The 24,582-nt window shown below is 31.8% G+C and overlaps 2 protein-coding genes across 2 annotated transcripts in view; one reads left to right on the top strand and one right to left on the bottom strand.

The window, feature by feature from the left end:
• Positions 1-24,582, top strand: part of LOC129907351 (heterogeneous nuclear ribonucleoprotein U-like protein 2) — a 217,504-nt gene that overhangs the window by 149,390 nt on the left and 43,532 nt on the right. Inside the window, exons 4-5 of the mRNA XM_055983512.1 lie at positions 5,688-5,816; positions 16,563-16,734. Coding sequence (XP_055839487.1) covers positions 5,688-5,816; positions 16,563-16,734 — 301 coding nt within the window. The remainder of the gene's footprint in view (positions 1-5,687; positions 5,817-16,562; positions 16,735-24,582) is intronic.
• Positions 23,153-24,582, bottom strand: part of LOC129907323 (benign gonial cell neoplasm protein) — a 222,312-nt gene continuing 220,882 nt past the window's right edge. The window contains exon 4 of the mRNA XM_055983465.1: positions 23,153-23,260. The gene's annotated coding sequence lies outside the window, so the exon portion shown is untranslated. The remainder of the gene's footprint in view (positions 23,261-24,582) is intronic.

Raw genomic sequence — 24,582 nt, 5'->3', positions numbered from 1 at the left:
AAATTAACAAAAAACCAAAACTACTTTTTCAAAAAAAACCTCTTTATTTTCTGTTTTACGTGGCTGGACTTGTTGATAAATTAATTTATGAAACATTAAACATTCGTCAATTACTTTTTAAACATTCAGACTTAAATAAGAATACAATAAAGTGATACAGTAATGGATTAACCCTGAATTGATAAACTTTTTTCGTTGATAACACCTGAAAACTTACCTGACAATTTTTCTTACTATGTCTGGGGTGCTCGCCGCCCATGGATTCTAGCTTTAAGGGCTTTCAGGCAATAAAATCGGAATTTCTTAATGGAAATTGAATAACAAATAATAATGTACACCCAAAAGATTAATCGATGACAAGAGAAATGGCAAATACGAAGGAAAAGAATTTAAATGTTTTCTAGGAAAAAATGATTCTCTTGAAACCTTTAAAAATCAAAGAATATGATTTAAAAAGTCCTTTTTTTATTTTGAACTGCTTGCGGAAGTATTATTTCATTTTTTTTTTCATTAAAATAAAACAATTTTAATGCCTTAAGACCCTTACAGCTAGAATCCATGGGTAGCGAGCACCCCAGACATAGTATGAAAAATTCTCAGGTAAGTTTTCAGGTGTTATCAATGAAAAAAGTTGATCAATTCAGGGTTAATCCAATACGGTATCACTTTATTGTATCCTTATTTAAGTCTGAATGTTTAAAAAATAATTGACGAATTGTTAATGTTTCATAAATTAATTTATCAACAAGTCCAGCTACGTAAAAAACAGAATATAATGAGGTTTTTTAGAAAAAAGTCGTTTTGGTTTTTTGTTAATTTCTCGAAAACGACAACATATTTTTGAATCTGGTTTTCTGTTTTTGTTTAAAAATAAATAAAAGCATCGAATTTCAAACATTAAATTAGTACTTAATGACATGAAATTTTGAAAAAAATTAGTTTGAAATTTTTTTTTCCAATTTTTTTTTGAAAATTTTGATATTAAAAATTAATTTTTCAAAAACTGTGCCATAAAATGGCTTTGTTTAAAAGTTTTGTAAGAGACTAATGTTTTGGCTTTACAAAAAAGTACAGCACGTTATTGTAATTATAACCGTTAATAATTTTGTTTCCAAATTAAGTCAATTTTTGTTTAAATTGCCCCTCCCCGCTAAACGAAGGGGAATAGACCCCCCATCCCATACGATTTTTTTCTTGTCTTGACCTAACCTACACGCTCTAGCTTTTTGGCACATTACTCCTGAATCACCCTGTATATTATAATTCAATTTTAAAGTATATTATATATATATATATATATACATATTTATATATACATATATACATATTCGCCTTCAAAATCCGGTCAAAAATATTTTTAATGTTTTTCTTATTGGAATTGGCCAAAAAATAGGTTAAAGAAAACAAAAATTTGAAAATAAGTAGTTTTGTTAAGCCACAAAGGCCAAATTGACTAAAAATACCTCAAGACTAAAAAACCCGATTAAAAAAAGGTGGATACGTGGAAATTTTTTGTATGTGCATGAGATGACAAAGATGTACAGTTAAATATAAAACAAAAATTTTTGCCCGATCATAACCGAGACTATAACAAAAACATTTTTTCTATGCACTCCTGTCATCTCGGTTTTCAATATATTTTCAATGACATATGTATTAGGGTGGACCAAAAAAATCATTTTTTCATTATTTTGATTTGCTCTACCGATAACTTGTTTTCTCGACACAAAATAATGCTACCCTAATTTTTTCAGAATTTTTCGATGATGTTTAGGGGTTGCGCACACCCCTTTATTAAAAAAAATAAGCTCTTTTAGTTTTTAATTTTTTTAAAGCTTAAATAATTTTTTTATCGAAAAGCAGTTTGAGTAAAAAGTATTGAGTATCAATAGATCTACTTACCTCAATTTTTCTCTTTTCAAAAAAAAATATTTTTGACTGATTCCCAGGCGTTAGAAGTCGAAATTACTGATAAATGCTGGGAAAAAAGCCTTAAAACTATGTTTTACTGTTTTTTATAACGGTTAAAATTATTTTTATCGTATTCCTCATTAAATTTACTATAAAAACCGTGCTTTTATATTGCTCAATTCTTCTTAGATTGATAAAAGAAAAATAATTTTTAAAAAAGATCGTACCAAAACAAGTGAAGGAAAAATGGGGTAGGGTACTATATCTTGGGCGCCGAGATTTGATAACAGTATTTTGTAGAGGAGTTAAATACGATCATTTTTCATTATGGGAGGGGTGGTCTATCTGGCTCCGTTTAGGCGGGAATGGCAATTTTCTAAAAAATGACTTTAAATAATAAAAAAAATATTAAAATACAATGGCAACACTTACAGTTATGAATGATAGCTTTTTCAAAAGCCAGAACTATACACTTTATTCTAATTTTGAATTAAAGTTATTTTAATCAATTGTTTTTGAAATAATCGATTAAAAAGTAAAAAATTGGGAAAAAAAAAGTTTAAAAAACACATTCAATACTGTTTTTGTCAAGATTGTGGATTACAATACAAAAAATGGCTGATAAAATAAAGGGCACAATTGATTCCTTATTAAATACTGAAGTCCATATGTTTTAACGCTTTCTAGTTTTTGAGAAAATTGAAAAATAAAAAAAAATTCTTTTTATCAGATTATAATTTTTATGGCTGTTTTTGATATTTTTGCCACCATCAAAAAACATATCCGATATTCAACATTATAAGGCGCTGCATCAACAACAACATCATAAAAAAATATGGATAGTTATCAAAATAAAATTTCGTGGAACCAGAAGGACGATCTCGAGTAGGTCTGATAAAAAAGAAATTTTTTATTTTTCAATTTTCTCAAAAACTAGAAAGCGTTAAAACATATGGACTTCAGTATTTAATAAGGAATCAATTGTGCCCTTTATTTTATCAGCCATTTTTTGTATTGTAATCCACAATCTTGACAAAAACAGTATTGAATGTGTTTTTTAAACTTTTTTTTCCCAATTTTTTACTTTTTAATCGATTATTTCAAAAACAATTGATTAAAATAACTTTAATTCAAAATTAGAATAAAGTGTATAGTTCTGGCTTTTGAAAAAGCTATCATTCATAACTGTAAGTGTTGCCATTGTATTTTAATATTTTTTTTATTATTTAAAGTCATTTTTTTAAAAATTATTTTTCTTTTATCAATCTAAGAAGAATTGAGCAATATAAAAGCACGGTTTTTATAGTAAATTTAATGAGGAATACGATAAAAATAATTTTAACCGTTATAAAAAACAGTAAAACATAGTTTTAAGGCTTTTTTCCCAGCATTTATCAGTAATTTCGACTTCTAACGCCTGGGAATCAGTCAAAAATATTTTTTTTTGAAAAGAGAAAAATTGAGGTAAGTAGATCTATTGATACTCAATACTTTTTACTCAAACAGCTTTTCGATAAAAAAATTATTTAAGCTTTAAAAAAATTAAAAACTAAAAGAGCTTATTTTTTTTAATAAAGGGGTGCGCGCAACCCCTAAACATCATCGAAAAATTCTGAAAAAATTAGGGTAGCATTATTTTGTGTCGAGAAAACAAGTTATCGGTAGAGCAAATCAAAATAATGAAAAAATGATTTTTTTGGTCCACTCTAATATGTATATATAAGTTTCTGTATTAATATAAAGTACATATGTACCTTATCCTTCGACATGCATCAAAAAATTTTCACAATTATCACAAATAAAAAAACAGACTGCAGTGTTAATGATTAGAGAACAAAATAAGCTTTTGTGACGTGAGCTTATAAAATCGACTAGATTTAGACTAAGATCTTTGAGATAACGGGGTCAGCAGTTATTGCATATTTGAAACCGGTTTTAGTAAGCATAGGTATTGAGAAATGCGAAAAGCAAAAAATAACGGGTCGAATGCGATTTTTTTTTTACTTATGACCGGATTTTGGGGTCGTTATACTGCTCTGTGCGATGTTGATTTTTTCTTGAGCAATTTTTGATAAGATTAATACAAAAAAGTTGTATACAGGGTGTCCCAAAAGTAATGGATCAAACGAAATATGCTGATAGGCCTACTTAAGGGCTCTCAGAATTTAGTAACTTGTTCATCCCAAATCCTTACGGTTTTCGATTTAATGCAATTCTTGTGAAATTTCGAAAAATCCCTACTTTGCAACAGTATTTTGCTTCCTGCGCCCATTGTTGATTTTTGTTTTTTTAAATTCTTTTACAAAAACATTGCCAAATAATAAGGAACAATAAATTAATCAAAATATTTTATATTCCATACGCCATTTCGCTGCAAATTAAATAACAGTTTAAAGTTTTATAAAAAATCAATTTCTAACTTTTATTTGAGAGCAACACCGCAAAAAAAATTTGTACGGTGTGAGAATGGTTTATTATTTTAAAAATTTGCCCTGTTATTGCAGTTTTCAAACAAGTGTAAAAGTTTCCAAAGTTGCAGTTAGATAGCAAAATATTACAATTTTAATTCAACAAAAAAGGGTTTTTCAGAGCAAATATACAAACAAAAATAGAGGCTTTTGTTAAAAAAAAATAAACAAATAACAGTTGGAGAAAATGTGTTTAATTTTGGTTGTTTTTTGTTTTGATAAACTCTGTTTTGTTGAATTCAAATTGTAATATTTTGGGTTTTAACTGCAAATTTGGAAACTTTTATACTTTTTTGAAAACTGTAATAACAGGGCTACTTTTTAAAATAATAAACCATTCTCACGCCGTACAAATTTTTTTTGCGGTGTTGCTCTCAAATAAAAGTTAGAAATTGATTTTTAATAAAATTAAAAACTTTTAGCTGATTTGCAGTGAAATGGCGTATGGAATATAAAATATTTTGATTAATTTATTGTTCCTTATTATTTGGCAATGTTTTTGTAAAAGAATTTAAAAAAACAAAAATCAACAATGGGCGCAGAAAGCAAAATATGTATGATAAACTCTGTTTTGTTGAATTAAAATTGTAATATTTTGCGATCTAACTGCAACTTTGGAAACTTTTACACTTTTTTGAAAACTGCAATAACAGGGCAAATTTTTAAAATAATAAACCATTCTCACACCGTACAAATTTTTTTTTGCGGTGTTGCTCTCAAATAAAAGTTAGAAATTGATTTTTTATAAAACTTTAAACTGTTATTTAATTTGCAGCGAAATGGCGTATGGAATATAAAATATTTTGATTAATTTATTGTTCCTTATTATTTGGCAATGTTTTTGTAAAAGAATTTAAAAAAACAAAAATCAACAATGGGCGCAGGAAGCAAAATACTGTTGCAAACTAGGGATTTTTCGAAATTTCACAAGAATTGCATTAAATCGAAAACCGTAAGGATTTGGGATGAACAAGTTACCAAATTCTGAGAGCCCTTAAGTAGGCCTATCAGCATATTTTGTTTGATCTATTACTTTTGGGACACCCTGTATTATTGGTTATTGGTAACAAAAAAAAAAATGTCGCAAAATTCATTTACGATAACTTGGAGGATCGGACTCGATAAATTTATAAACATCGCATAGTTACCGGGTTCAAATATTGACACTTAAAAGCCCATTAAGATAAACCTATTGAGTTGCAACACCATTATAAAAATTAAAATATTTAAAGCTAAAATACTTAAGAATCAAATATATTCCAGCTAAAAATTGTTATTTATATTTGCGAAATTATTTTACTCTCCTAGATTGATGGTAAACCACGAAAACATCTGCACAAAGGAAATTGGGAGAGAGTGTATGAATTCTGTTTACAGAGTTTGTCTGCGCTGGAAGAAATAGCTACGAAAAGACGTCGAAACTACATCCTTGATCAGGTATGACAAAAACTAATTTTGTAATTTCTATTTATGCAAATTAAAATCTAAGCCCAACTAGAATTATCATAAGGTATTTTTTAGTAAAGAAAACAATTAGAATGAAATAAAGATTTTATGGTAAGTGAAAATTACATTTTCCTTACATTTAGATATACAGTATCGGAGAAAGCATTTCCAATGCTTGGTTTAATTAAACAAATTATTCAGTTTCACTAAAATATTAATCAATATGACAACAAATATTCATACATTTCGAAAGTCCAGTATTTTAAGAAAATGATATTGCATAGTTTTCAATATAATAACACCGGCACACAAAAAAAAAAGTGTCATGTACCAGGAACCAGGCCTATCTTTCTATATATTTTTGGGCACGCTGAATCCGAATTTCAAGTCCGTTTGGCCCTGTCACCCTCCAGTTTTGAGTAAAATACAAAAAACTCCTAAAAAGGAAGTTTTTTGCCTTTTTTGGGGTCTTTTTTACATTTTTCTCAAAACTGGAGGGTAAAAGGGACTTGAAATTCGGATTCAGCGGGTCCAAAAACATATAGAAAGATAGGTCTGGTTCCTGGTACATACAACTTTTTTTTGTCGCGACATGTAGCTGTCATCCCCGGCACACACAAAAAAAAGTTTCATGTATGTACCAGGAACCAGACCTATCTTTCTATATGTTTTTGGACCCGCTGAATTCGAATTTCAAGTCCGTTTTGCCCGAACACCCTCCACTTTTGAGAAAAATGCAATAAACTCCAAAAAAGTCATAAAATTTCAAACAAAATGCAGTCACAGCTCAAAACTGGGGGGTGACCGCGCCATACGGACTTGAAATTCGGATTCAGCGTGCCAAAAACATATAGAAAGATAGGTCTGGTTCCTGGTACATGACACTTTTTTTTTTGTGTGCCGGTGTAATTAATATGAATAAATTACACTGAATTGTAATTAGCCTCAAATTAACTTACTTACTTAGTGTGACCAGCGCCGTAAGGCGGCTACAGTCCGCTGTGGATTTGGGCCTCAACCAACTTTTATTGCAACTTTGTCGCAGAACATTTCAACCAGTTAGACGTGTAGTTGAAGCTCGATTAAAATGCTACGAAAATATGCCGCATCTTTTGCGACCGATGACAGTGTTATGTATTCGGCCTCAGTACTAGATGTGGCCACTATTTTTTGTTTTCGAGATCCCCAGTGGACCGCTCCGCCAGCATAAAGAAACACCAAGCCTGATTGAGATTTTCTACCGTTTGTATCTGCAGCCCAATTAGAATCTGAATACGCTAAGATTTGTTGATTTGTTTTTCTGTATACTATTTTTGCAGTCTTGGTGCCGATTAGATATTTTACGACGTTTACTGCTGCGTTCCAATGCTGACGTCTAGGGTCTTCAACACACTGAGAAAGAATATTCACAATGTACGAGATGTCTGGTCGGCTGAAATTGGACAGGTAAAGCAAGCGTCCCACTATTTGCCGATATGCTGTGATATCCACCTTCTCATTTTCACCTGTGATGGTTGGTTCTTTTTGAATGATGAGTTTGACTTGTGATGGTTAGCGAGATGGTTTTGCTTCACTTAAATTGTATGACCGTATCAGACTGTTGATGTATCCCATTTGCCTTATGTTGATTTCTCCGTTGTTCCTCGTGATTTCAAGTCCCACACATAGTTTTGGTTCACCCAAATCGCGTATATCAAACTCCTTTGATAGTGCGGCATAAATCAATGAGTATTCTTCGGTGTTGTTTGTTGCCAAAAGGAGATCATCAACATAAACGGTGATAATCGTGATTGTTTTCTTAATAATTTTATAATATATACATTTGTCATATGATGACTGGTTAAATTCGAGATTCTTTAAAGTCTTATCCAACTTAAAGTTCCATTGGCGTCCGGACTGTTTAAGACCGTAAATCGCCTTCTTTAACATACACACCTTGTTTGCAGCGTCGTTGTTGAAAACTTCCGGCTGCTCCATGAAGATGACAGTATCCAGATCGCCGTTTAAATATGCTGCAGAAAGGTCAAGGTGGTATAACTTCAGATTGTGTTCTACTGCAATTGCTAATGTGAGTCGAATGGAATGGATATTGGCTACCGGGGAATACGTGTCAGTATAGTCGACCCCATGAATCTGGTGGAATCCCTTGGCCACCAGCCTCGCTTTTCTTCGCTCAATCGTACCGTCTGCAAAATATTTGGTTTTAAATACCCATTTTGATTTAATTACCTGCCGCTCATTTGGCCTATCCACCAACACCCAGGTTCCATTTCGAATAAGCGAATCGTACTCTTCTTGCATTGCACTGTACCACTCTTCCTGATGTTCATTGCTTTCCAGCTGTTTAACGTTAACAGGGTCAACTCCGACGCTGCAGACTTCCTCTTCATCATTGGGTAACTGTGCTGTAGATCCTGCTTCAGTATATTCGGTTTCGTTCTTTTGTGATTCCTCACGATGCACTTCTTGACCTTCATCAGGTGGTTGTTGTTTTAGGTCTTTAATATCCGGCACTTGACTCTCAGGCTGTTTTAAATCGAAAACATAGTAGCTTGGTAGAACTCCTTCCCCATTGTTGGTATTGGTTTGATTGGACTCCTCTTCCACGAATCGTTCATCTCTACTCCTGATGACTATGCGGATTCCAGGTTTCCAAACCCGGTATGTACCATGTTCATTGCTATATCCAACAACTATATGCTCATTGCTTTTCGATTCAAACTTACCGAGATTACTCCCTTTGTCCAGTACATATGTTCTTGTACCAATGCACCTGAATGATGACACGTCCGGTTTGGTACCGGTCCACAGCTCCTCTGGTGTTAGTTGGCCGTTCATTTTTGTGAGACACCCTTTGCGAATAAAAGCTGCCGTACAAATTAGTTCTGCCCACAACATATCAGGTAGTTTTGCTTCCAGCTTTAAACACCTCGCCATTTCAAGTAGGGTCCGGTTGGCCCTCTCTGCTATGCCATTTTGTTGTGGCGTATATGGGGCTGAAAACTCATGGTCGATTCCGTTTTGTTCCAAAAATTCTTCAAATTTCGAATGCGTGTATTCTGTCCTATTATCTGTTCTAATCGATTTGATTGATTCCCCTGTTTGTTTTTCTACAAACGCTTTAAAGGCTTTAAATTTATCTAAAGCTTCGCTTTTCTTTTGCATGAAATATACAAAGTTGTTTCAACGAGGTTATGTTTAAGTGGCCCATTCTCCGGTGCCACAAGTTCAGCGAGTTGTTACTTTCACGTGTGGCTAGAACTCTGTCACTTCTTGAAACTATATACAAACCACGACTTTGATCAGCTGTGAATAGCAGTGTACCAGTCTTACTATATATTTTAGCCTTATCGCCTTTGAATACTACCTTAACTTTGCTACTTGCCGCCTTGCTTACGGAGATAAGATTTTCATTTAAATCCGGTGTATAAAGTGTGCGAAACAATTTTATATCTTTTCCGACATTGTTTAGGTACGATGGTAGTAAGGCCGTGCCGATTCCAGCAATTTTAACACGCTGACCATTAGCTAAAGTCACAAACGATTCTTTTGTACACATTTCCAAACTGTCAAACAAGGATTTTGTCGAGCACATATGAGAAGTCGCTCCGGAATCAAGGCACCATGTGATGTCATCAGTAGACACCCTAAATGCAGACTGTAATTACAAAGCCATATTCCGCTCCTTTTAAATGAAGATTCCTCTGTAATTACAAAGCCATATACCGCTCCTTCTGTGGTACTTGATTGAACAGTTTTCGCCTTTTCTTTATTGTGATAGCAGTCTTTGGCCATGTGTCCTTTAATGCCACACACACGGCAAATATAAGGAATTGTACTACCTTTTTTGCTGTAGTTTGGTGTTTTTCTCGGTTTGAATTATCCCTTTGTGTATAACGCTGTGCTTTGTTGTCCATGCCCATCCTTCTTACGATCGCTGAATTCTAAAAGTCTCGCGCAAACAACATCGACCTCCGGATACTTGCTTTGTGCGTCAAATGCAGCTTGGACATCTCTGTAGTCTTCGGACAGTCCGTCAAGAAGAACTACAAATTAATAAATCCTTATCGAGAGTCGCTTCCATTTCCTGCAATTTGTTGACGGTCGTTTTGAATTCACGAATATATCCATTAGAGTGACCGCAAGAAATCGATTTTCGAAATTTGGTCGGGGGAACCACATAAAATGTTCCGCCTTTGCAGATTTTTAGATAGCCAAAATTTCAGCTCGATTGGATAACTCTAAATGGTGCCGACACTCGCTCAAAGTATCAAAAATCTCTGTTTTTTCACTGTTTTTCGAAGAAAATTAGCTCTAGCTCCCAAACAGATCGGGTTATTTTCACTTTTTATATATTTAATTAAAGGTAGTGTTGCTACACATAATTCAGATGCTAAATTTGTTTAGTTTTACCAAAAAAGAAAAATTTTGTCATCAATTTAAATTTTCAGTACTTACCTCAAAAAGAACTGAAGTGCAAACTCGATTTAAAATGAAACTTTTTTTTTTAAACTGTTTTATTTAAAAAAACGAAACATTTAACAGAATTCTAAGGCTGTGTGTGAATTGCGTTAAATAGTTAACACTGTGTAAAATTTTTGACACTATTGAGGTGAACAAAAAAATTTCAGCTGTATGGCTTATTGTTTAATATTTTTCTGCCTCTTTTCTGCTATGAAACTCCTTTTTAATAAAAAAAAAAAAACAAAACAAAACCATCTGCAAAAAAAATTTAACTCAAATTTAACCAGGTCCCAGAGCCCAATAAATTTTTAACAGCTGAAAATTTTTTATTCACCTCAACAGTGTCAAACATTTTACACTATGTGAACTATTTTACGCAATTCACACACGGCCTAAAAAACAAAAAAAATAACATCGTGTTACATTTCTTATACATAATTAATGAAGTAAATACTAAAAAAATTCAATCAACAGATTTACAAAGTAGTTTTGGAAGCATCAGGATACAATTTTCGGCACTCACTGACTACTTGAAGTACAGATTGTTTTTGTTCCTCATCTTTAGTTAAAAGGTTATTAAAATCCGTTATTAATTTGACTCCTCTTTCTGTCATGTCATTTACGACTTTAAGTGATTGCACTTTTTTAAAGCCTTCTTTAAAATGCGGGTTTTCGGGCCAAAGATTTGGAGGTTCTTTGAGAAAACTTGTGTCTATTTTCAATCGGCTGAAAAAGTTCAATGTTTCTTTGTTCACAATATTTTTTAACCCCGCTGTGACAAATTGTTCATCTTCATGTGTCTGTAGCTTTGGATTTACTATTCTGTTGGTTTCCGTTTCACTGGTTTTCAAAATTATGTTGGCCGTTTCTAATTTTTCGCCATCTGGTAAAGTTAGGTCAAAGAACGCCAGACCTGCCTGCTCTGAACTCAAATACCATAAATGGTTTGAGAATTTAGCAAGAGCCTTCTCTGAAATATCTTTGTCTATCTTGCGGTATTCAATGCAATTACGCAAAAGATCAAGATCTTGTTTAGGAGCCAGATAAGCTCTTGGGGCATTAAACCAAGCAAAAGTTTTTTCTTGTTGAATGTAAGTTTGATTTTGAAACTACAAAGCTTTGTATATAAATTTTCATAGTACTCTCACGCGACGAGCTTTTACTAGCGCCATCCTAATGTCTGGAAACGAATCATTTTTTCTAGCAATTTTGTTGAAATCTGCACAGAAAGAAGAAGCCAAGTTGGAACGAGAAGCAAAAACGGGGAAGGAGAAGGAATCGACAAAGAAAGAGAAAATAAAGAATAAGAAAATACAGAATAATAAAGTGACAGTAGTAGTAGGTGGAAGAAAATAAAGATAGTAAACTGTTTCTTACTAGGTAGTAGGTAGTTGCCGCTAAGGTTTTTTTTTTTATAAGAAGTAGAAGGAAGAAGATAAAGAGGTAATGTGTGTTTATGAATATTTTTTTGTCGTGTGGTCTTTGTATATGAATTTCATGTTCATGAGATTTTGGGTGTGTTGTGTGTATTTTCATTTGTGACCTTGTTGCTTGCTTGTGTAGGTATGTAGGATTTTTTTATTTTGATGTTTTGATTTTCAGGATTTGGTATTTGATTTAAATTCTGATCGTAAGCTTTAATTTGTTGATGATTTTGTTTCTTTTTATAGGTAGGTATGCTAAGCAAAAAGGGTGTAGAGTAATGGCACTAAAGTACGGGAAAGTTACATAGATTTTATTAAATGGGGTCTGGGAAAAATTAGTAAATGCATTTTGACTTCAGGACTCGAAAAAATATCGAAAAAGTGTCTATAAAAATTTTACTTTTTCTCATAACTTGAAGATAATTTAATTTGCTACAATATACCTAGTTAAATAACTTTTTTTGATTATTTCTTTGGTTTAAGAGTTAGGGTGTTTTTTTTTAAACACGTCAAAGGGTGATTTTTTATTTAAGTCATATCTCCATTGTATATCAATTATGAACATTCATATACAATGTTATCTCTTTTATTTCAGCTTTTTTTGACAATTTTTTCGAAGTAGGTAAAAGTTGTAAATCTATTTATTACCTTCATTTTTTACACTACAGGTTTTTCGGTTAGGCAGACCGTTTTCCATCTGTAGGCAAAAATCTTCAAACTTCAGTAGATTTTGAAAGTTCATATTTTATTCAATTTTAGCCGTACCTATACAATTTTTGTGACCATTATGTTGAAAGATAAAGTAGGTATCTTCTTTTCTCCTTGACATGTTCAATATCTATAAATGCTCAAATGATAAAAATAGACCATTTGGTAAAAATATCAAAAATTTCGTTTTTTTCTCTTTTATGAATAGTTTTTCTTTAGTTTTTTACAATATTTCAATTTTAATTTTTTTCTTAAGCATACACGTCGATAGGAAATTCAATTATCTACAAAAAATTACTTAATAAAAATTTTCAAACTCGGCTTGCTTTTCAAGTTATAGACAAAAACTCAAAAAGTAACATAAAAAGTCAAAAATACTGATCGTTGCAAAAATGGTCATATCTTTATAATTTATCCATAGATTTTGAAAAATATTATCTTTTTATCTTTGCCAGAAAGTGTACTATACACAAAATTTTAAACTATGAGGATTCCAAAGATTTTGAATTTTTCTTTCAGTAATATAGTTTTTTTGGCAGAAATTTTCTTTGAAAACTCGATTTTCTTAAAATGTTTTAATACATGGTACTTCAAAATCTGGAGTGACCCAGAAAAGTTGTTCCAGCGTTTGTTGCTTATTTACTCAGTTTTCAGTCGCTGGTTTTTCTGTTCAGATTAGTCGTTTATTACTCAACGTATACCTCGAATACTAATTTTGAATTTTGATTAGAAAAATATATTCTGATTTCTATAAAAAAAAAACTTTTTGACTAGTGAAATCGAACAGGGCAGAAAAAATCGAATGACTTGTGCAAATTCACTAGCCAAAAAGTTTTTTTTTATAGAAATCAAAATATGTTTTTCTAATGGTTTTTTGTGCGCTGAGGTCGAATCCGAAGTTAAAAAAAATTCTATCACATCACGTTTTTAATTTTAAATACATAAAAAATATAACAAAGTAATGTTTGACCAAGTTTTGTTAAAATTCAGCTATTTTTGTAAAAGATAAAAATAAAAAAGTTAGCTTCTTTTCTTTTGCTTTTTCTCGAAACATTAAAAACAACAGAAGCATAAATATAACGGACTTCGACGAAAATCAGATATCTAATTAATTGTGCATCAGCAGAAATTTAAATTTTTACACTAGTTTCGAGAAAATAGCAATGCGCACACTTACCGGCTGCGCACACTTACCACGAACGACTCTATATCAATTCCAATTTCTAAGTCAATAACTAAGTCAAAAATATCTTTTTCTCAGAGCATTTAAAAATTTGATTTGTCTTTATTTTGCATGTAGATAATATAACCTTTCATTTGATATATCACACATAACGGTACATGCACCACAAGCTTCACAATCTTAAATTTAAAAAGTGCAAAATGTCCTGTTTAGATACTTTTTAAATTTATCCTCAGCCAACCCAATTCATATACAATGCTTAAAACCTTAAATTAATTTTTTGCTTTGAAAAAAATACAAATACATTGTAGCTACCTCATCAATTCCAAAAATGAAAATTCAAATACCTAGGTACCTGCAAACCCAAAAATCAAAACAACCAAAAACATAAAAAATAGTTCAAAAAATGAAAAAAAAATTGCAATCATTGTATATCAATTCCAAAATTGATGTAAAATGTTGCAATCCCTTACTTCCTTAATAAAATAATAAGAAAAGCAAAAAAATTCAATACCTACACAAAAATCCAAACAACCAAAAACATAAAAAATAATTCCAAAAATGAAAATTCAAATGTACCTAAAAAGCCAAAAATAAAAAAATTGCAATCATTGTACCTATATCAATTCCAAAATTGATGTAAAATGTTGCAATCCTTTAAATTAAAGAAAAGCAAAAAAAGTTTAAAAACAGGAAAATCAAAATATCCTACATCATTGTGTGATTGTGTCTGAATTCATATACAATACATACAAATGAAATGAAAACTTGCAACATGTCATCAAATGACCTTCTTAAAATAAAACGAAAAGAAAACACACGAATACATTTTTTCTATCTATTTAATATGTGGTAACACACACAAGTTGTTGTTGTTCATTCAAAACCTTCAATATAAATTGATTACACAAGCAGCTGCCCTGCACGTATTGAAAGATATACACAAACCTCTTCTTATATTATTACAGTTTTCTCATTCCCAAGCACAAGAAGGAAGAAAATATATGAAAGAAAATACCCCTCTTCAAAAGAATGGGAACAAAACAAAATAGAATAAAATACAGATTTTTATTTTTGGCTCCTCCCTTTTTTTGCACAAAGCTATTGACGTTTAAAAGAAAAAAACTGCAAGAATACCCCGCGACTAGAGCGCCTCCGGTGGTTCAGACAAGGAATACAAAATCTTGAGTGGTAATAGTACTATGGAATTTATATACAAAGTACAAAGTCAATTGGATTTTGCCCTAGTGCTTCTATTGTAGCTATAATTATGCGAGAAGCATTTCTATCAGATGCCTTACATCAATCCAATAACATAGAAAGTTTCATTGTTAATAGCTCTTTCACCCCACGACTATACCTCATACTTTTGCTACCCGAGGGCCCAGAGATAGAGAAACATCCATTCTATCCCAATCCGCAGAATAAAACAGTTAAAAAAAAGTTTAATTTTAAATCGAGTTTGCACTTCAGCTCTTTTTGCGGTAAGTACTGAAAATTTAAATTGATGACAATATTTTTCTTTTTTAGTAAAACTAAACAAATTTATCATCTGAATTATGTGTAACAACACTACCTTTAATTAAATATATAAAAAGTGAAAATAACCTGATTTGTTTGGGAGCTAGAGCTAATTTTCTTCGAAAAACAGTGAAAAAACAGAGATTTTTGATACTTTGAGCGAGTGTCGGCACCATTTAGAGTCATCCAATCGAGCTGAAATTTTGGCTATCTAAAAATCTGCAAAAGCGGAATATTTTATGGGGTTCCCCCGAAAAAAAATCGACAAAAAATTTTTTCTATGCGAGTTGCGGTCACTCTAGTAGTTAGATTGGTTATTATTAAAACCCACAATAAAAATGTGTATTTCTACATAATCAGCCCTATCGGCAATCTCACGTGAGAAATTTCCCCGGGAGTAGGTTTTCTCTCCCGGGAATTTTTCTCCTTATCGGGAATCTCCATCGGAATTTCGTTTTCGGGAAAGAAGTACAGCCAACTTAACAAAACAAAAAAACCTTCGAACATATGTCTTCGAAAATTTTGACAACTCTAATTTTGAGTTTATTTGCTGCAAAAAGTAAAAAGTTAAACAATTAAAATGTTAAACAGTGCAACATTGTTATTATTAGATGAGGGAGATCGTGCCGAAAGGCAAAACCATGGTTTAAGGACTATGCGAAGGCTTTTAAGGGACAGTTGGAATCCACTTGAATTGCCAGAAGCAACGTAAGTTGGGAGTTGAATTTTTAACGTTTACCTCCAGAATTGTTTTATTTTTTAGATTCAAAAAATATTATCGTGTAAATAAATCGATTCTCCATGTTTCTTTTTTTTATATTCATCCTTGCTCTTGCAATATCCAGTGCCAATATCCGAATTTTCCCTATTAAATCACCAAAGTTACCATTTCGCCGCCCTAGGATTGGTTTACCTTGTAAATAATTATTGTGTAGGTGTGCAAAGCCATAACGATTTGTTTTTTGTTGATTGCACTTGCCCTCACGAAATAAATAATTTAATATTTTTTACAGAACATTTTGAAAATTGCTTTTTTCCTTCAAAAAATCTGTTCCCTAGAAAAATAATGACAGAAATACTTCGGGGGAGAAACTTCATTGCCGATAGGGATTTTTATTGGGGAAATTTTTCCTTGGAAATGTTTCCATTAAAAAAGTATTCCCGATACCGATTTTTCGAACTAGAGAAATTTTTCCAGGGAAAAAGTATTGCCGATAGGGCTGAATGTGTATCTATTAGTATGAATACAAGTTTAATTAATGAAGTCGACGAATTGCGATATTTATACATAAAATAAAAATAAGAATGAATGCTGCTCTACACATTTCATCTGTAATTAGTAATTAGTTAACGATCGTTTTTTAAAAAGTACAAAATAATAAAAACTCAACAATCGAATATCAACATTATTTTGCCTCTCCCATCCAAATTTTTTAGACGAATGCATTCGCATCTGCTCAGCGACGTAAAATGAAAGGTTTTGGAGACTTCAACCGTAATGCTGTAGTTTGTATACCAAGCGAGGAAGAATTAAAAAAGCGCAACCAATTGAGAACAGAGGCAGGCACTGAAAATACAATAAGAGAATCAACGCTTAATAATTTAAAAGGTAATTATTGTTAATTATTGCAAACAAAAAGCAATTTCAAATAGTTAGTTATTTTTTTAATCTTTAACTTATGAATTAAAATTACATTATATACACTGTCCCTTATTTTAAACATTAAACAATTTTAAAGTACGTTCTAGGCCGAAAGTATGAAAATAAATAAAAACAAAAATTCTCCAAGTTGTAAGAATCTTATATTAACGCTGGAGGGTGATGGGGCCAAACGGACTTGAAATTCGAATTCAGCGTGCCCAAAAACATATAGAATGATAGGTCTGGTTCCTGGTACATGACACTTTTTTTTTTTGTGCCGGTGTTATCATTTGAAAAAATGGAGTGAAATTTCAAGCGCTTATTAGTGCTTTCTTTGCTCTCCGCATTTTTTCGTCAATTGTAGGTAAACCAACCATATAACTATCTCAAATTTTGACCGAAAATAATATTTATAGTAATATCTATTTATAGTAATATCTATGTTTAACAATATTATAACTGAGTAGCTGACAGATTCACTCGAACGAAGTCAAATAAATGCTGATGCTGTCTTTTATCGTGTGCCTGCCATGGAAAATGAAAACCTTTATGAGACCTTTGACAACATATTTAATGCTATAAAAAAGATGCAACACTTAACGATCTTCAGAAAACGAGCACGAGAACCTTAATCTAATGACAAGCGTCGTTCATAATAATAATATTTAACGACCAATACCACACAAATCAGATAATGAAAGGACTAGCGGCGGATGAAGGTGTAGAAGAGAATCTTCACATGACGATCTTGAGCAAGATCTGATTTTCAAATATTTATTTTGTGAACACAAAAGAAGACACCGATAGCATTAAGCAAAGCTATGCTGTAGCAATTTAATTAAAGTAGCTGATACCCAGCTGTGATATAAGTGTCATATTTGAATTTTGCCGTCTCCGGGATTTATGCAATAGGAGCAGAAGGGAAACAAATTATACATTATGATTTAGAATAATTAAATTGAATAAATACCCCTGATGAAGTAAGGAAGCACTTACGAAACGTTGGGAAAATAATGGGATAAAACTTGTTTTTATTCGCATTTTCTTTATGTGGACCAAAACAGCCTAACCACAGTGGAATAATATCATTAAAAAATTGGTCAAATTTAACAAATAACATTAATTAAAATTATTTGACTTTCTAAATCTATTGATTCTGTTTTATTTATTATTCATTTTTTACCGACTGCCAAGAAGGAGGAGGTATTCAATTCTTCTGTATTTTTTTTTTATGTTTGTTACCGCATATCTTTGGACAGAGTGAATCAATTTTGATAATTCTTTTTGTATTGGAAAGCTAATGGCTGCAACGTGATCCCATTTCAATTTCGTTCAGTTTAAGTCATAGGAACTATAAGAAAAACCATAAGACCCCGTTTTGAATCATGGAAATCGGTTCTGTTTTTTTGATAAAAATGATTATTATTTGTTCTTATTGCATTTAAAACTATTTATATTTTTTCCAAATATTAACTTGATTTTGTAAAGCATAAAACATCATTAGGTACATATGTATTTTTTTTATTTATTTTTGTTTGGTATTTTGTTTTACTAAGTCTAGCAATACCAACATCGGGTATTTAGTCAACTACATTTCCTGAACGTACATATAATCCAGTCAAATAAGGGTTTCACCTCGGAATGAATGCTAATAGAAATTTTTTTTGCTCAATATCTTCGTTTTGGCATTCTATAACATACCTCAAAAGTCTAGAAAAATCTTATGTCCGCGAGTCGCGATTTTCAAGGTCAAAGCGCGAAAGGAGATTTTCAAAATTAGCAATAATAGACAATGTTGTTATATACACATAAGATACATGTCTTCGAGGAAAATTAGGACTTGGGGACATGATATTTTTTGAGATTTTTGACATAAGTTATAGAATATCCAAGCAAAGATAGAAACAAGATTGTACCAGGATGTTTTTTAGTGCATATCCCAAAATTTCCCCTTTTTTCAAAAAATACCAATTTTTCATAGATATGAATGTTTTTTTCATTGCATTTTTTTGATTCCTAATAATAACGGATATGAAAACCTTCATGCAAAATTTGATTCCTCTACCATAACTTTTAAGGTTTAAGTTTGCAACTGTTATAATAATATGGGTTGACAGATGAAAAACTGGTATAACTTTTTTCAGAGACGTCAGATTGTCTTGATTTTAGATTTTTTGGCATCAGCATTAAAAAATACCTCAGAGACATGTATCATATGTGTATATAATACCATTGTCTATTATTGATAATTTTGAAAATCTCCTTTGGCGCTTTGACCTTGAAAATCGCGACTCGCGGACATTAGATTTTTCTAGATTTTTGAGGTATGTTATAGAATGCCAAAACGAAGATATTGAGCAAAAAAAAATTCTATTAGCATTCATTCCGAGATTTACCACTTTTTTCACCTTATTTTACTGTATTATTAGTATTTAGTAAGATGTTTAAAACGAGTTAGGGAGATTATTCTTGAATAACTTTTCTTCCAGTCAACTTTCCAAAAAAATTGCCTCAATTGGAAACATTTTTGTTGTGTTTTTGGACCTATCCATTGAGCAAAATGTCAACGTCGCGGGATGGTTTATCAAATCTGGTTTTAAAATATGTCATTTGAACAGTCAAAGCATTGTAAATAAAATTGATTTACTTAGGAGGGGAGCTGCATTGATGCAATTTGCATTTATGAAATATCGTTGATGCCAGACATGGCTAAAAGCTCTTTTGTAGTGATCCTCAGTAAAAGCAAGGCGTTAATTGTAAATTTTGTCAATGTCATCTCAAGATGTTGCTTACTTCAGATGTGTTCAAAGGTTTTGGGGGATTTTATGGGGGAACATAATCATGCCTATTAGTGAATTCGCAGGATTTTACTCCCGGGGAGTTGACCGGATTCGCGGTAGATTCGCATTAGCGAAATTTGTTATTATTGAATTCGACGAATGAACTACATAATCGATTCCCGTGTCTACTTTCTGTAACATTGTCGAGAACTTCTCACATCGAAAAATTGTGAAACAAAAATTCTAAACGTTTGTGTACTTATAATCTGATTTCACATTGCTGAGTGGTCTGATGGAAAAGTACTCGGTCAGCGGGCGAGAACACCAAGTTCAAGTCCTGCTTGGGGGATTGCAATTTTTTTTTTTAAATTTTTCTTTAAATAATTGTAAAAATTTTTTTTTTATAACTGTTGTGAAATAAATAAATAAATATGAACACTTTGTCAGCAGTCAAAATCTACTGGTGAAGATGCACTTAAACTCATTGAAGAAATCTTAAGTTTAAAGCGTCTTTCAAGTTAAACAAGTAATCTGAACATTGTACACTTCGCGTCACTTGAATAGAAACAACAATTTTTCTTTAGAAAATAGCGATTGGCGCTTCGGTGAGGTAACTTAGTAGATTTTTGGTTTTGCATTTTCAAAGAGGAACTTTTAACAAACAATGTTGTAAAAACGAAAAACCCAAAACAGAAACCGTATGGCTACTAGTTGCGTTTTTTCGCATTACTTCACAAAAAACAGTGATTTTTTTGCGTCACTTGAATAGAAACAAACTCTTAAATTATATAAAAATGATGAAAAATCATGGACAACAATAATTTTAGTAAAGCAGTATTAAACTTAGACATTATTTGCACATTATAACCAATTATGGGCAACGAGCTACCAATAGGCACCACAGAAAATGCATATACAGGGTGTCCCAAAAGTAATGGATCAAACGAAATATGCTGATAGGCCAACTTTAGGGCTCTCAGAATTAGGTAACTTGTTCATCCCAAATCCTTACGGTTTTCGATTTAATGCAGTTTTTGTGAAATTTCGAAAAATCCCGACATTGCAACACTATTTTGCTTCCTCCGCTCATAATTGATTTTTTTTTTACAATTTTTTCACTTAAACATTGCCAAATAATAAGAAATAATTATTTAATCAAAATATTTTTTATTTCATACACCATTTTGCTGCAAATTATGTAACAGTTCCATGTTTTATAAAAACTCAATTTCTTACTTTTATTTGAGAAGAACATCCCGAAAAAAAATTGTACGGTGTGATACTGGTTTATTATTTTAAAAACTTGCCGTTTTATTGCAGTTTTCAAAAATGTATACAAATATCCAAAGTTAAAATTACAACGAAAGATATTACAATTTTATTGTTGCAATCTTGTATTGCCTCCAAAATTTTCCGAAATAAAACTCAATTACAATAAATATTAAAAATATAAAATTATAAATAGTATACCTTAAAAAGAATATCACAAATTTACTTTTTTACAATTTATTTTGATTTGATCTGTCAAAGAATACTTCAATTTAAAAAACAAAAACAAATATAGCTGTCAGTCCCCATCACGGTGTGCAGTGTTTACACGGTCTATATCTGTGACGTTTAGACTGTGTGTAGTGTTAACACGATCATTTGTCACTCGTTGTAGATTTCCATCATGGTATAAAAAGAGAAGGTATGATCATTAGAAAAAACTCAGTATCGAGAACTGTCAAAACTTATGACTACTTAAGGTTTTGACAGCCCAGCCCATTGAAATTGTTGTTGTAAACAAATTTGTCTTGGAAATTGTTGTTGCTTTTGACTTTGCCAATGATCATACTTGGGCCTTACCAATAATGAATCGCTAAACACACGTTTAAGTATCGTCGGGTTTAATTTTACCGTCGCGTTAAATTGGGTGTATACTAATAATCAAAATAAACACGCGTTTAACTAATTGTGCTTCTATTACCAAATCTATTACATTTGTTGTCAAAATGACATAATTGAAGTGACATTTTTTGCACGTAATGTAATAATGAACAAAAATATAACTACAAAATACCTACATACCTTCATATATTTTTATTTTGGTTGTAAAAGTTAAAAAATGGAGCCCAAGCAAGGAGGCCAAAATTACATAAAAAAAATGTTCATCTATCTTGAAGTACGACGATAGACTGACTCAAAACAATGGTGTAGTTGTGGCTGTAGCTTGTAGTACTGCCAAAATTTTACTGAGGGAAACAACAACAAAAGTTGGGAGCATCTGATCAAAAAGTTGAAAATTATTCAACTTGCGCTATAGCTATGTATACAAGCTACAGCCACAGCTACACCATTGTGTTCAGGGGGCTAGTTTTCTTTTTCAGCCTTTTCTGAAAGCAATGAATATTTATTAATAAAAAAGATAAATATTTATAAACAAATAAATTTTTCCATTTACTTATTTAATAAATTGCCGCCAATATTATTAATTTTTCTCAACAGCTTGTTGACTTGACAAATGTTTTTTTTTTTGCTGACAAATGACAGTACAAACCGTGCGTTTACATTTAACCGCGCGTTTATAGTTCAGTTTCCCAACTATAAAATTAACGTGGCGTTAACCCTTAACCTGACTATTAAATTGGTTATTGGTATGGAGAAATATTTAACGCTCAGTTAAATATTTAACTGAGCTTTAAATTTGATTATTGGTAAGGCCCCTTGTCTTTTTATACCATGGATTTCCATTATTTCCATATGAGATGAAATTGAAATATGCATTTGTGTAATCTTTTTTGTCCGTTTTGAAATTACACGCATCTTCTCCAATTTTAACAATTTGGTTTACTTCATGAACCTGTAACTTGAATTTATTGCGCTCATATCTCAATATTTTGGTGTTATCGAAATTAAAAGAATGGCCAGTTTGTTGTTTGTGGTTAGCCAATGCTGCAATACTTTTCAAATCAGCTGTCCCTGAGTCAACCTTATCACATTCATTTGAGTGTTGTTCGAGTCTTTTGCACAATTTTTGAATCGTTTCACCAATGTATTTTTTTGGGCAGTCTTCACATGAAATACAATAAAACAAAATCCCAAACTAATTGCAAGTCATTCTCCAATCATCATGACTACTTTGCCAATTAATAATATAGGAACATTTAACAATGCTCCATTCAATCTGCAAGGAATGCTCCAAAAATTAGCAAGACAAAAATCTCGTCATGTGTTTTTGCTGAAGTGTCGTCGTTGGAAGGTTTTTCCAAATTTCATCACCCGCAACACATCATCCCTGATGAGCAAATCTCAATGTGCACAATCTAAATCCACCATGGAAAAAGCCATTTGTGAATTGCAGCGGAAAATGTTGAATTCACAGGTAGCTGATTGTTGTTTTATCATCCAGAGGCTAACTACTGAAATCAACCAGCATTTAATCCAAGTCAATTCGTCAACACCAAATTTTTGTGACCATGCTTGTTATAAAATGGCACTTAGTGATAATAACAAGAGGTTATGCACAAAATTTAACGAATTAAAAAGTAAACAACATATATTTGAAAACATTCATTATGATGATTCTTTTATAAAAAAATTTTCTGGAGTTGAAGTACCATATGAGATGCTTGTTCTACTTGGGCTTGGTCCCAAATTCGCATTGCCGATTTCCATTGTTCCAACTCTTGATCTGATTGCTGACATCGAATTCATTATTTCAAGGTTTGCGTCTGAAAATATAAAAAAAGGAATGAGAGCACATTTAACATTTTTGATAACACAAACATCATAAAGAAAGCTCCTCCAAACCGAATAGAAACATTTTTGATTTCAGCGGCAAAAACGACGGCCAAATTCTTGAAAGATAATGATGATATTTTTATTTCCAACAGCGATAAGGGAAATGTCACGATCATTGCTAAGCGATCAGATTCTAACAAGAAGATGGAAGAACTTCTTAATAACACTGCAAATTTTGAAGTATTAAATATCGATCCTACGGAGTCACTTCAAAATAAGAACAATCGACTTATATGTAAGTACGCTTCACAACAAGATTAGAAAATTCATAACGCAACAACAATCATCTTCATTGCGCACATACACAGCACTTCCACCACGCATTTTTGGTCAGTATAAATTTCACAAGGAAGGCTTACCTCTTCGACCGATTGTTTCTACAATTAACTCAGCTTGCTACAAACTTGCAAGGTACTTAGCAACTATGTTGAGAAGATCGTTTCAATCAAAATATTCTATCAAAAATTCAAAGCAATTTGTAAAATTCATCACTAAAAAACACATTTTACCTGGATATAAATTGGTGTCATTTGATGTTTCCAATTGTTTTACCAACATTTCCACTGATTTAGCACTGGATATTGTCAATAAAAATTTTGACGATCGAATAAAAGTTAATACATCAATACCCAAAAAAGATTTCATGAATTTGCTTAAATTTTGCCTTGTTGACTGCAACTATTTCTGTTACAAGGGAAAATTCATACGTATTAAAAACGGACTTTTCATGGGATCTTCATTAGCTCTGGTACTAGTTGAATGGGTGCTTGAAGAAGTTATTGACAACGCAACATAGATTTTGTACCACAATTTTGGAAGGCTTATGTAGACGACCACATCACAGCCATTCCTTCTGAGAAAATTGATATGCTTAAAAACGCACTCGAAATGTATAACAACAACATCCAATTTACATTTGAAACCGAAGATGAACCGACAAATGAGATTAACTATTTGGATGTTACTGTTAAACGTCATCATGACGGCAACATCACAACGAATTGGTATCATAAACCAATTGCGTCAAATAGACTGTTGAATTTTTATTCAGCACATCCGAAACATATGAAACATAATACGGCTAAGAATTTTATTCGGAAAGTTTTCTCATTTAGTCACAAATCACAATGGAAAACTAACATTGATCGCAAAAAAAATATTTTGAAGAAAAATAATTTTCCAATTGATGTCATCAACAAACTTATTGCATCGGTACGTTACAACAACTCTAATAGAGGTTCAGAAACGAGAA

Source organism: Episyrphus balteatus, chromosome 1 (genome assembly GCF_945859705.1).
Source record: "Episyrphus balteatus chromosome 1, idEpiBalt1.1, whole genome shotgun sequence".
Taxonomy (NCBI): Eukaryota; Metazoa; Arthropoda; class Insecta; order Diptera; family Syrphidae; genus Episyrphus; species Episyrphus balteatus.
This window is presented reverse-complemented; position numbering and strand designations above follow the sequence as displayed.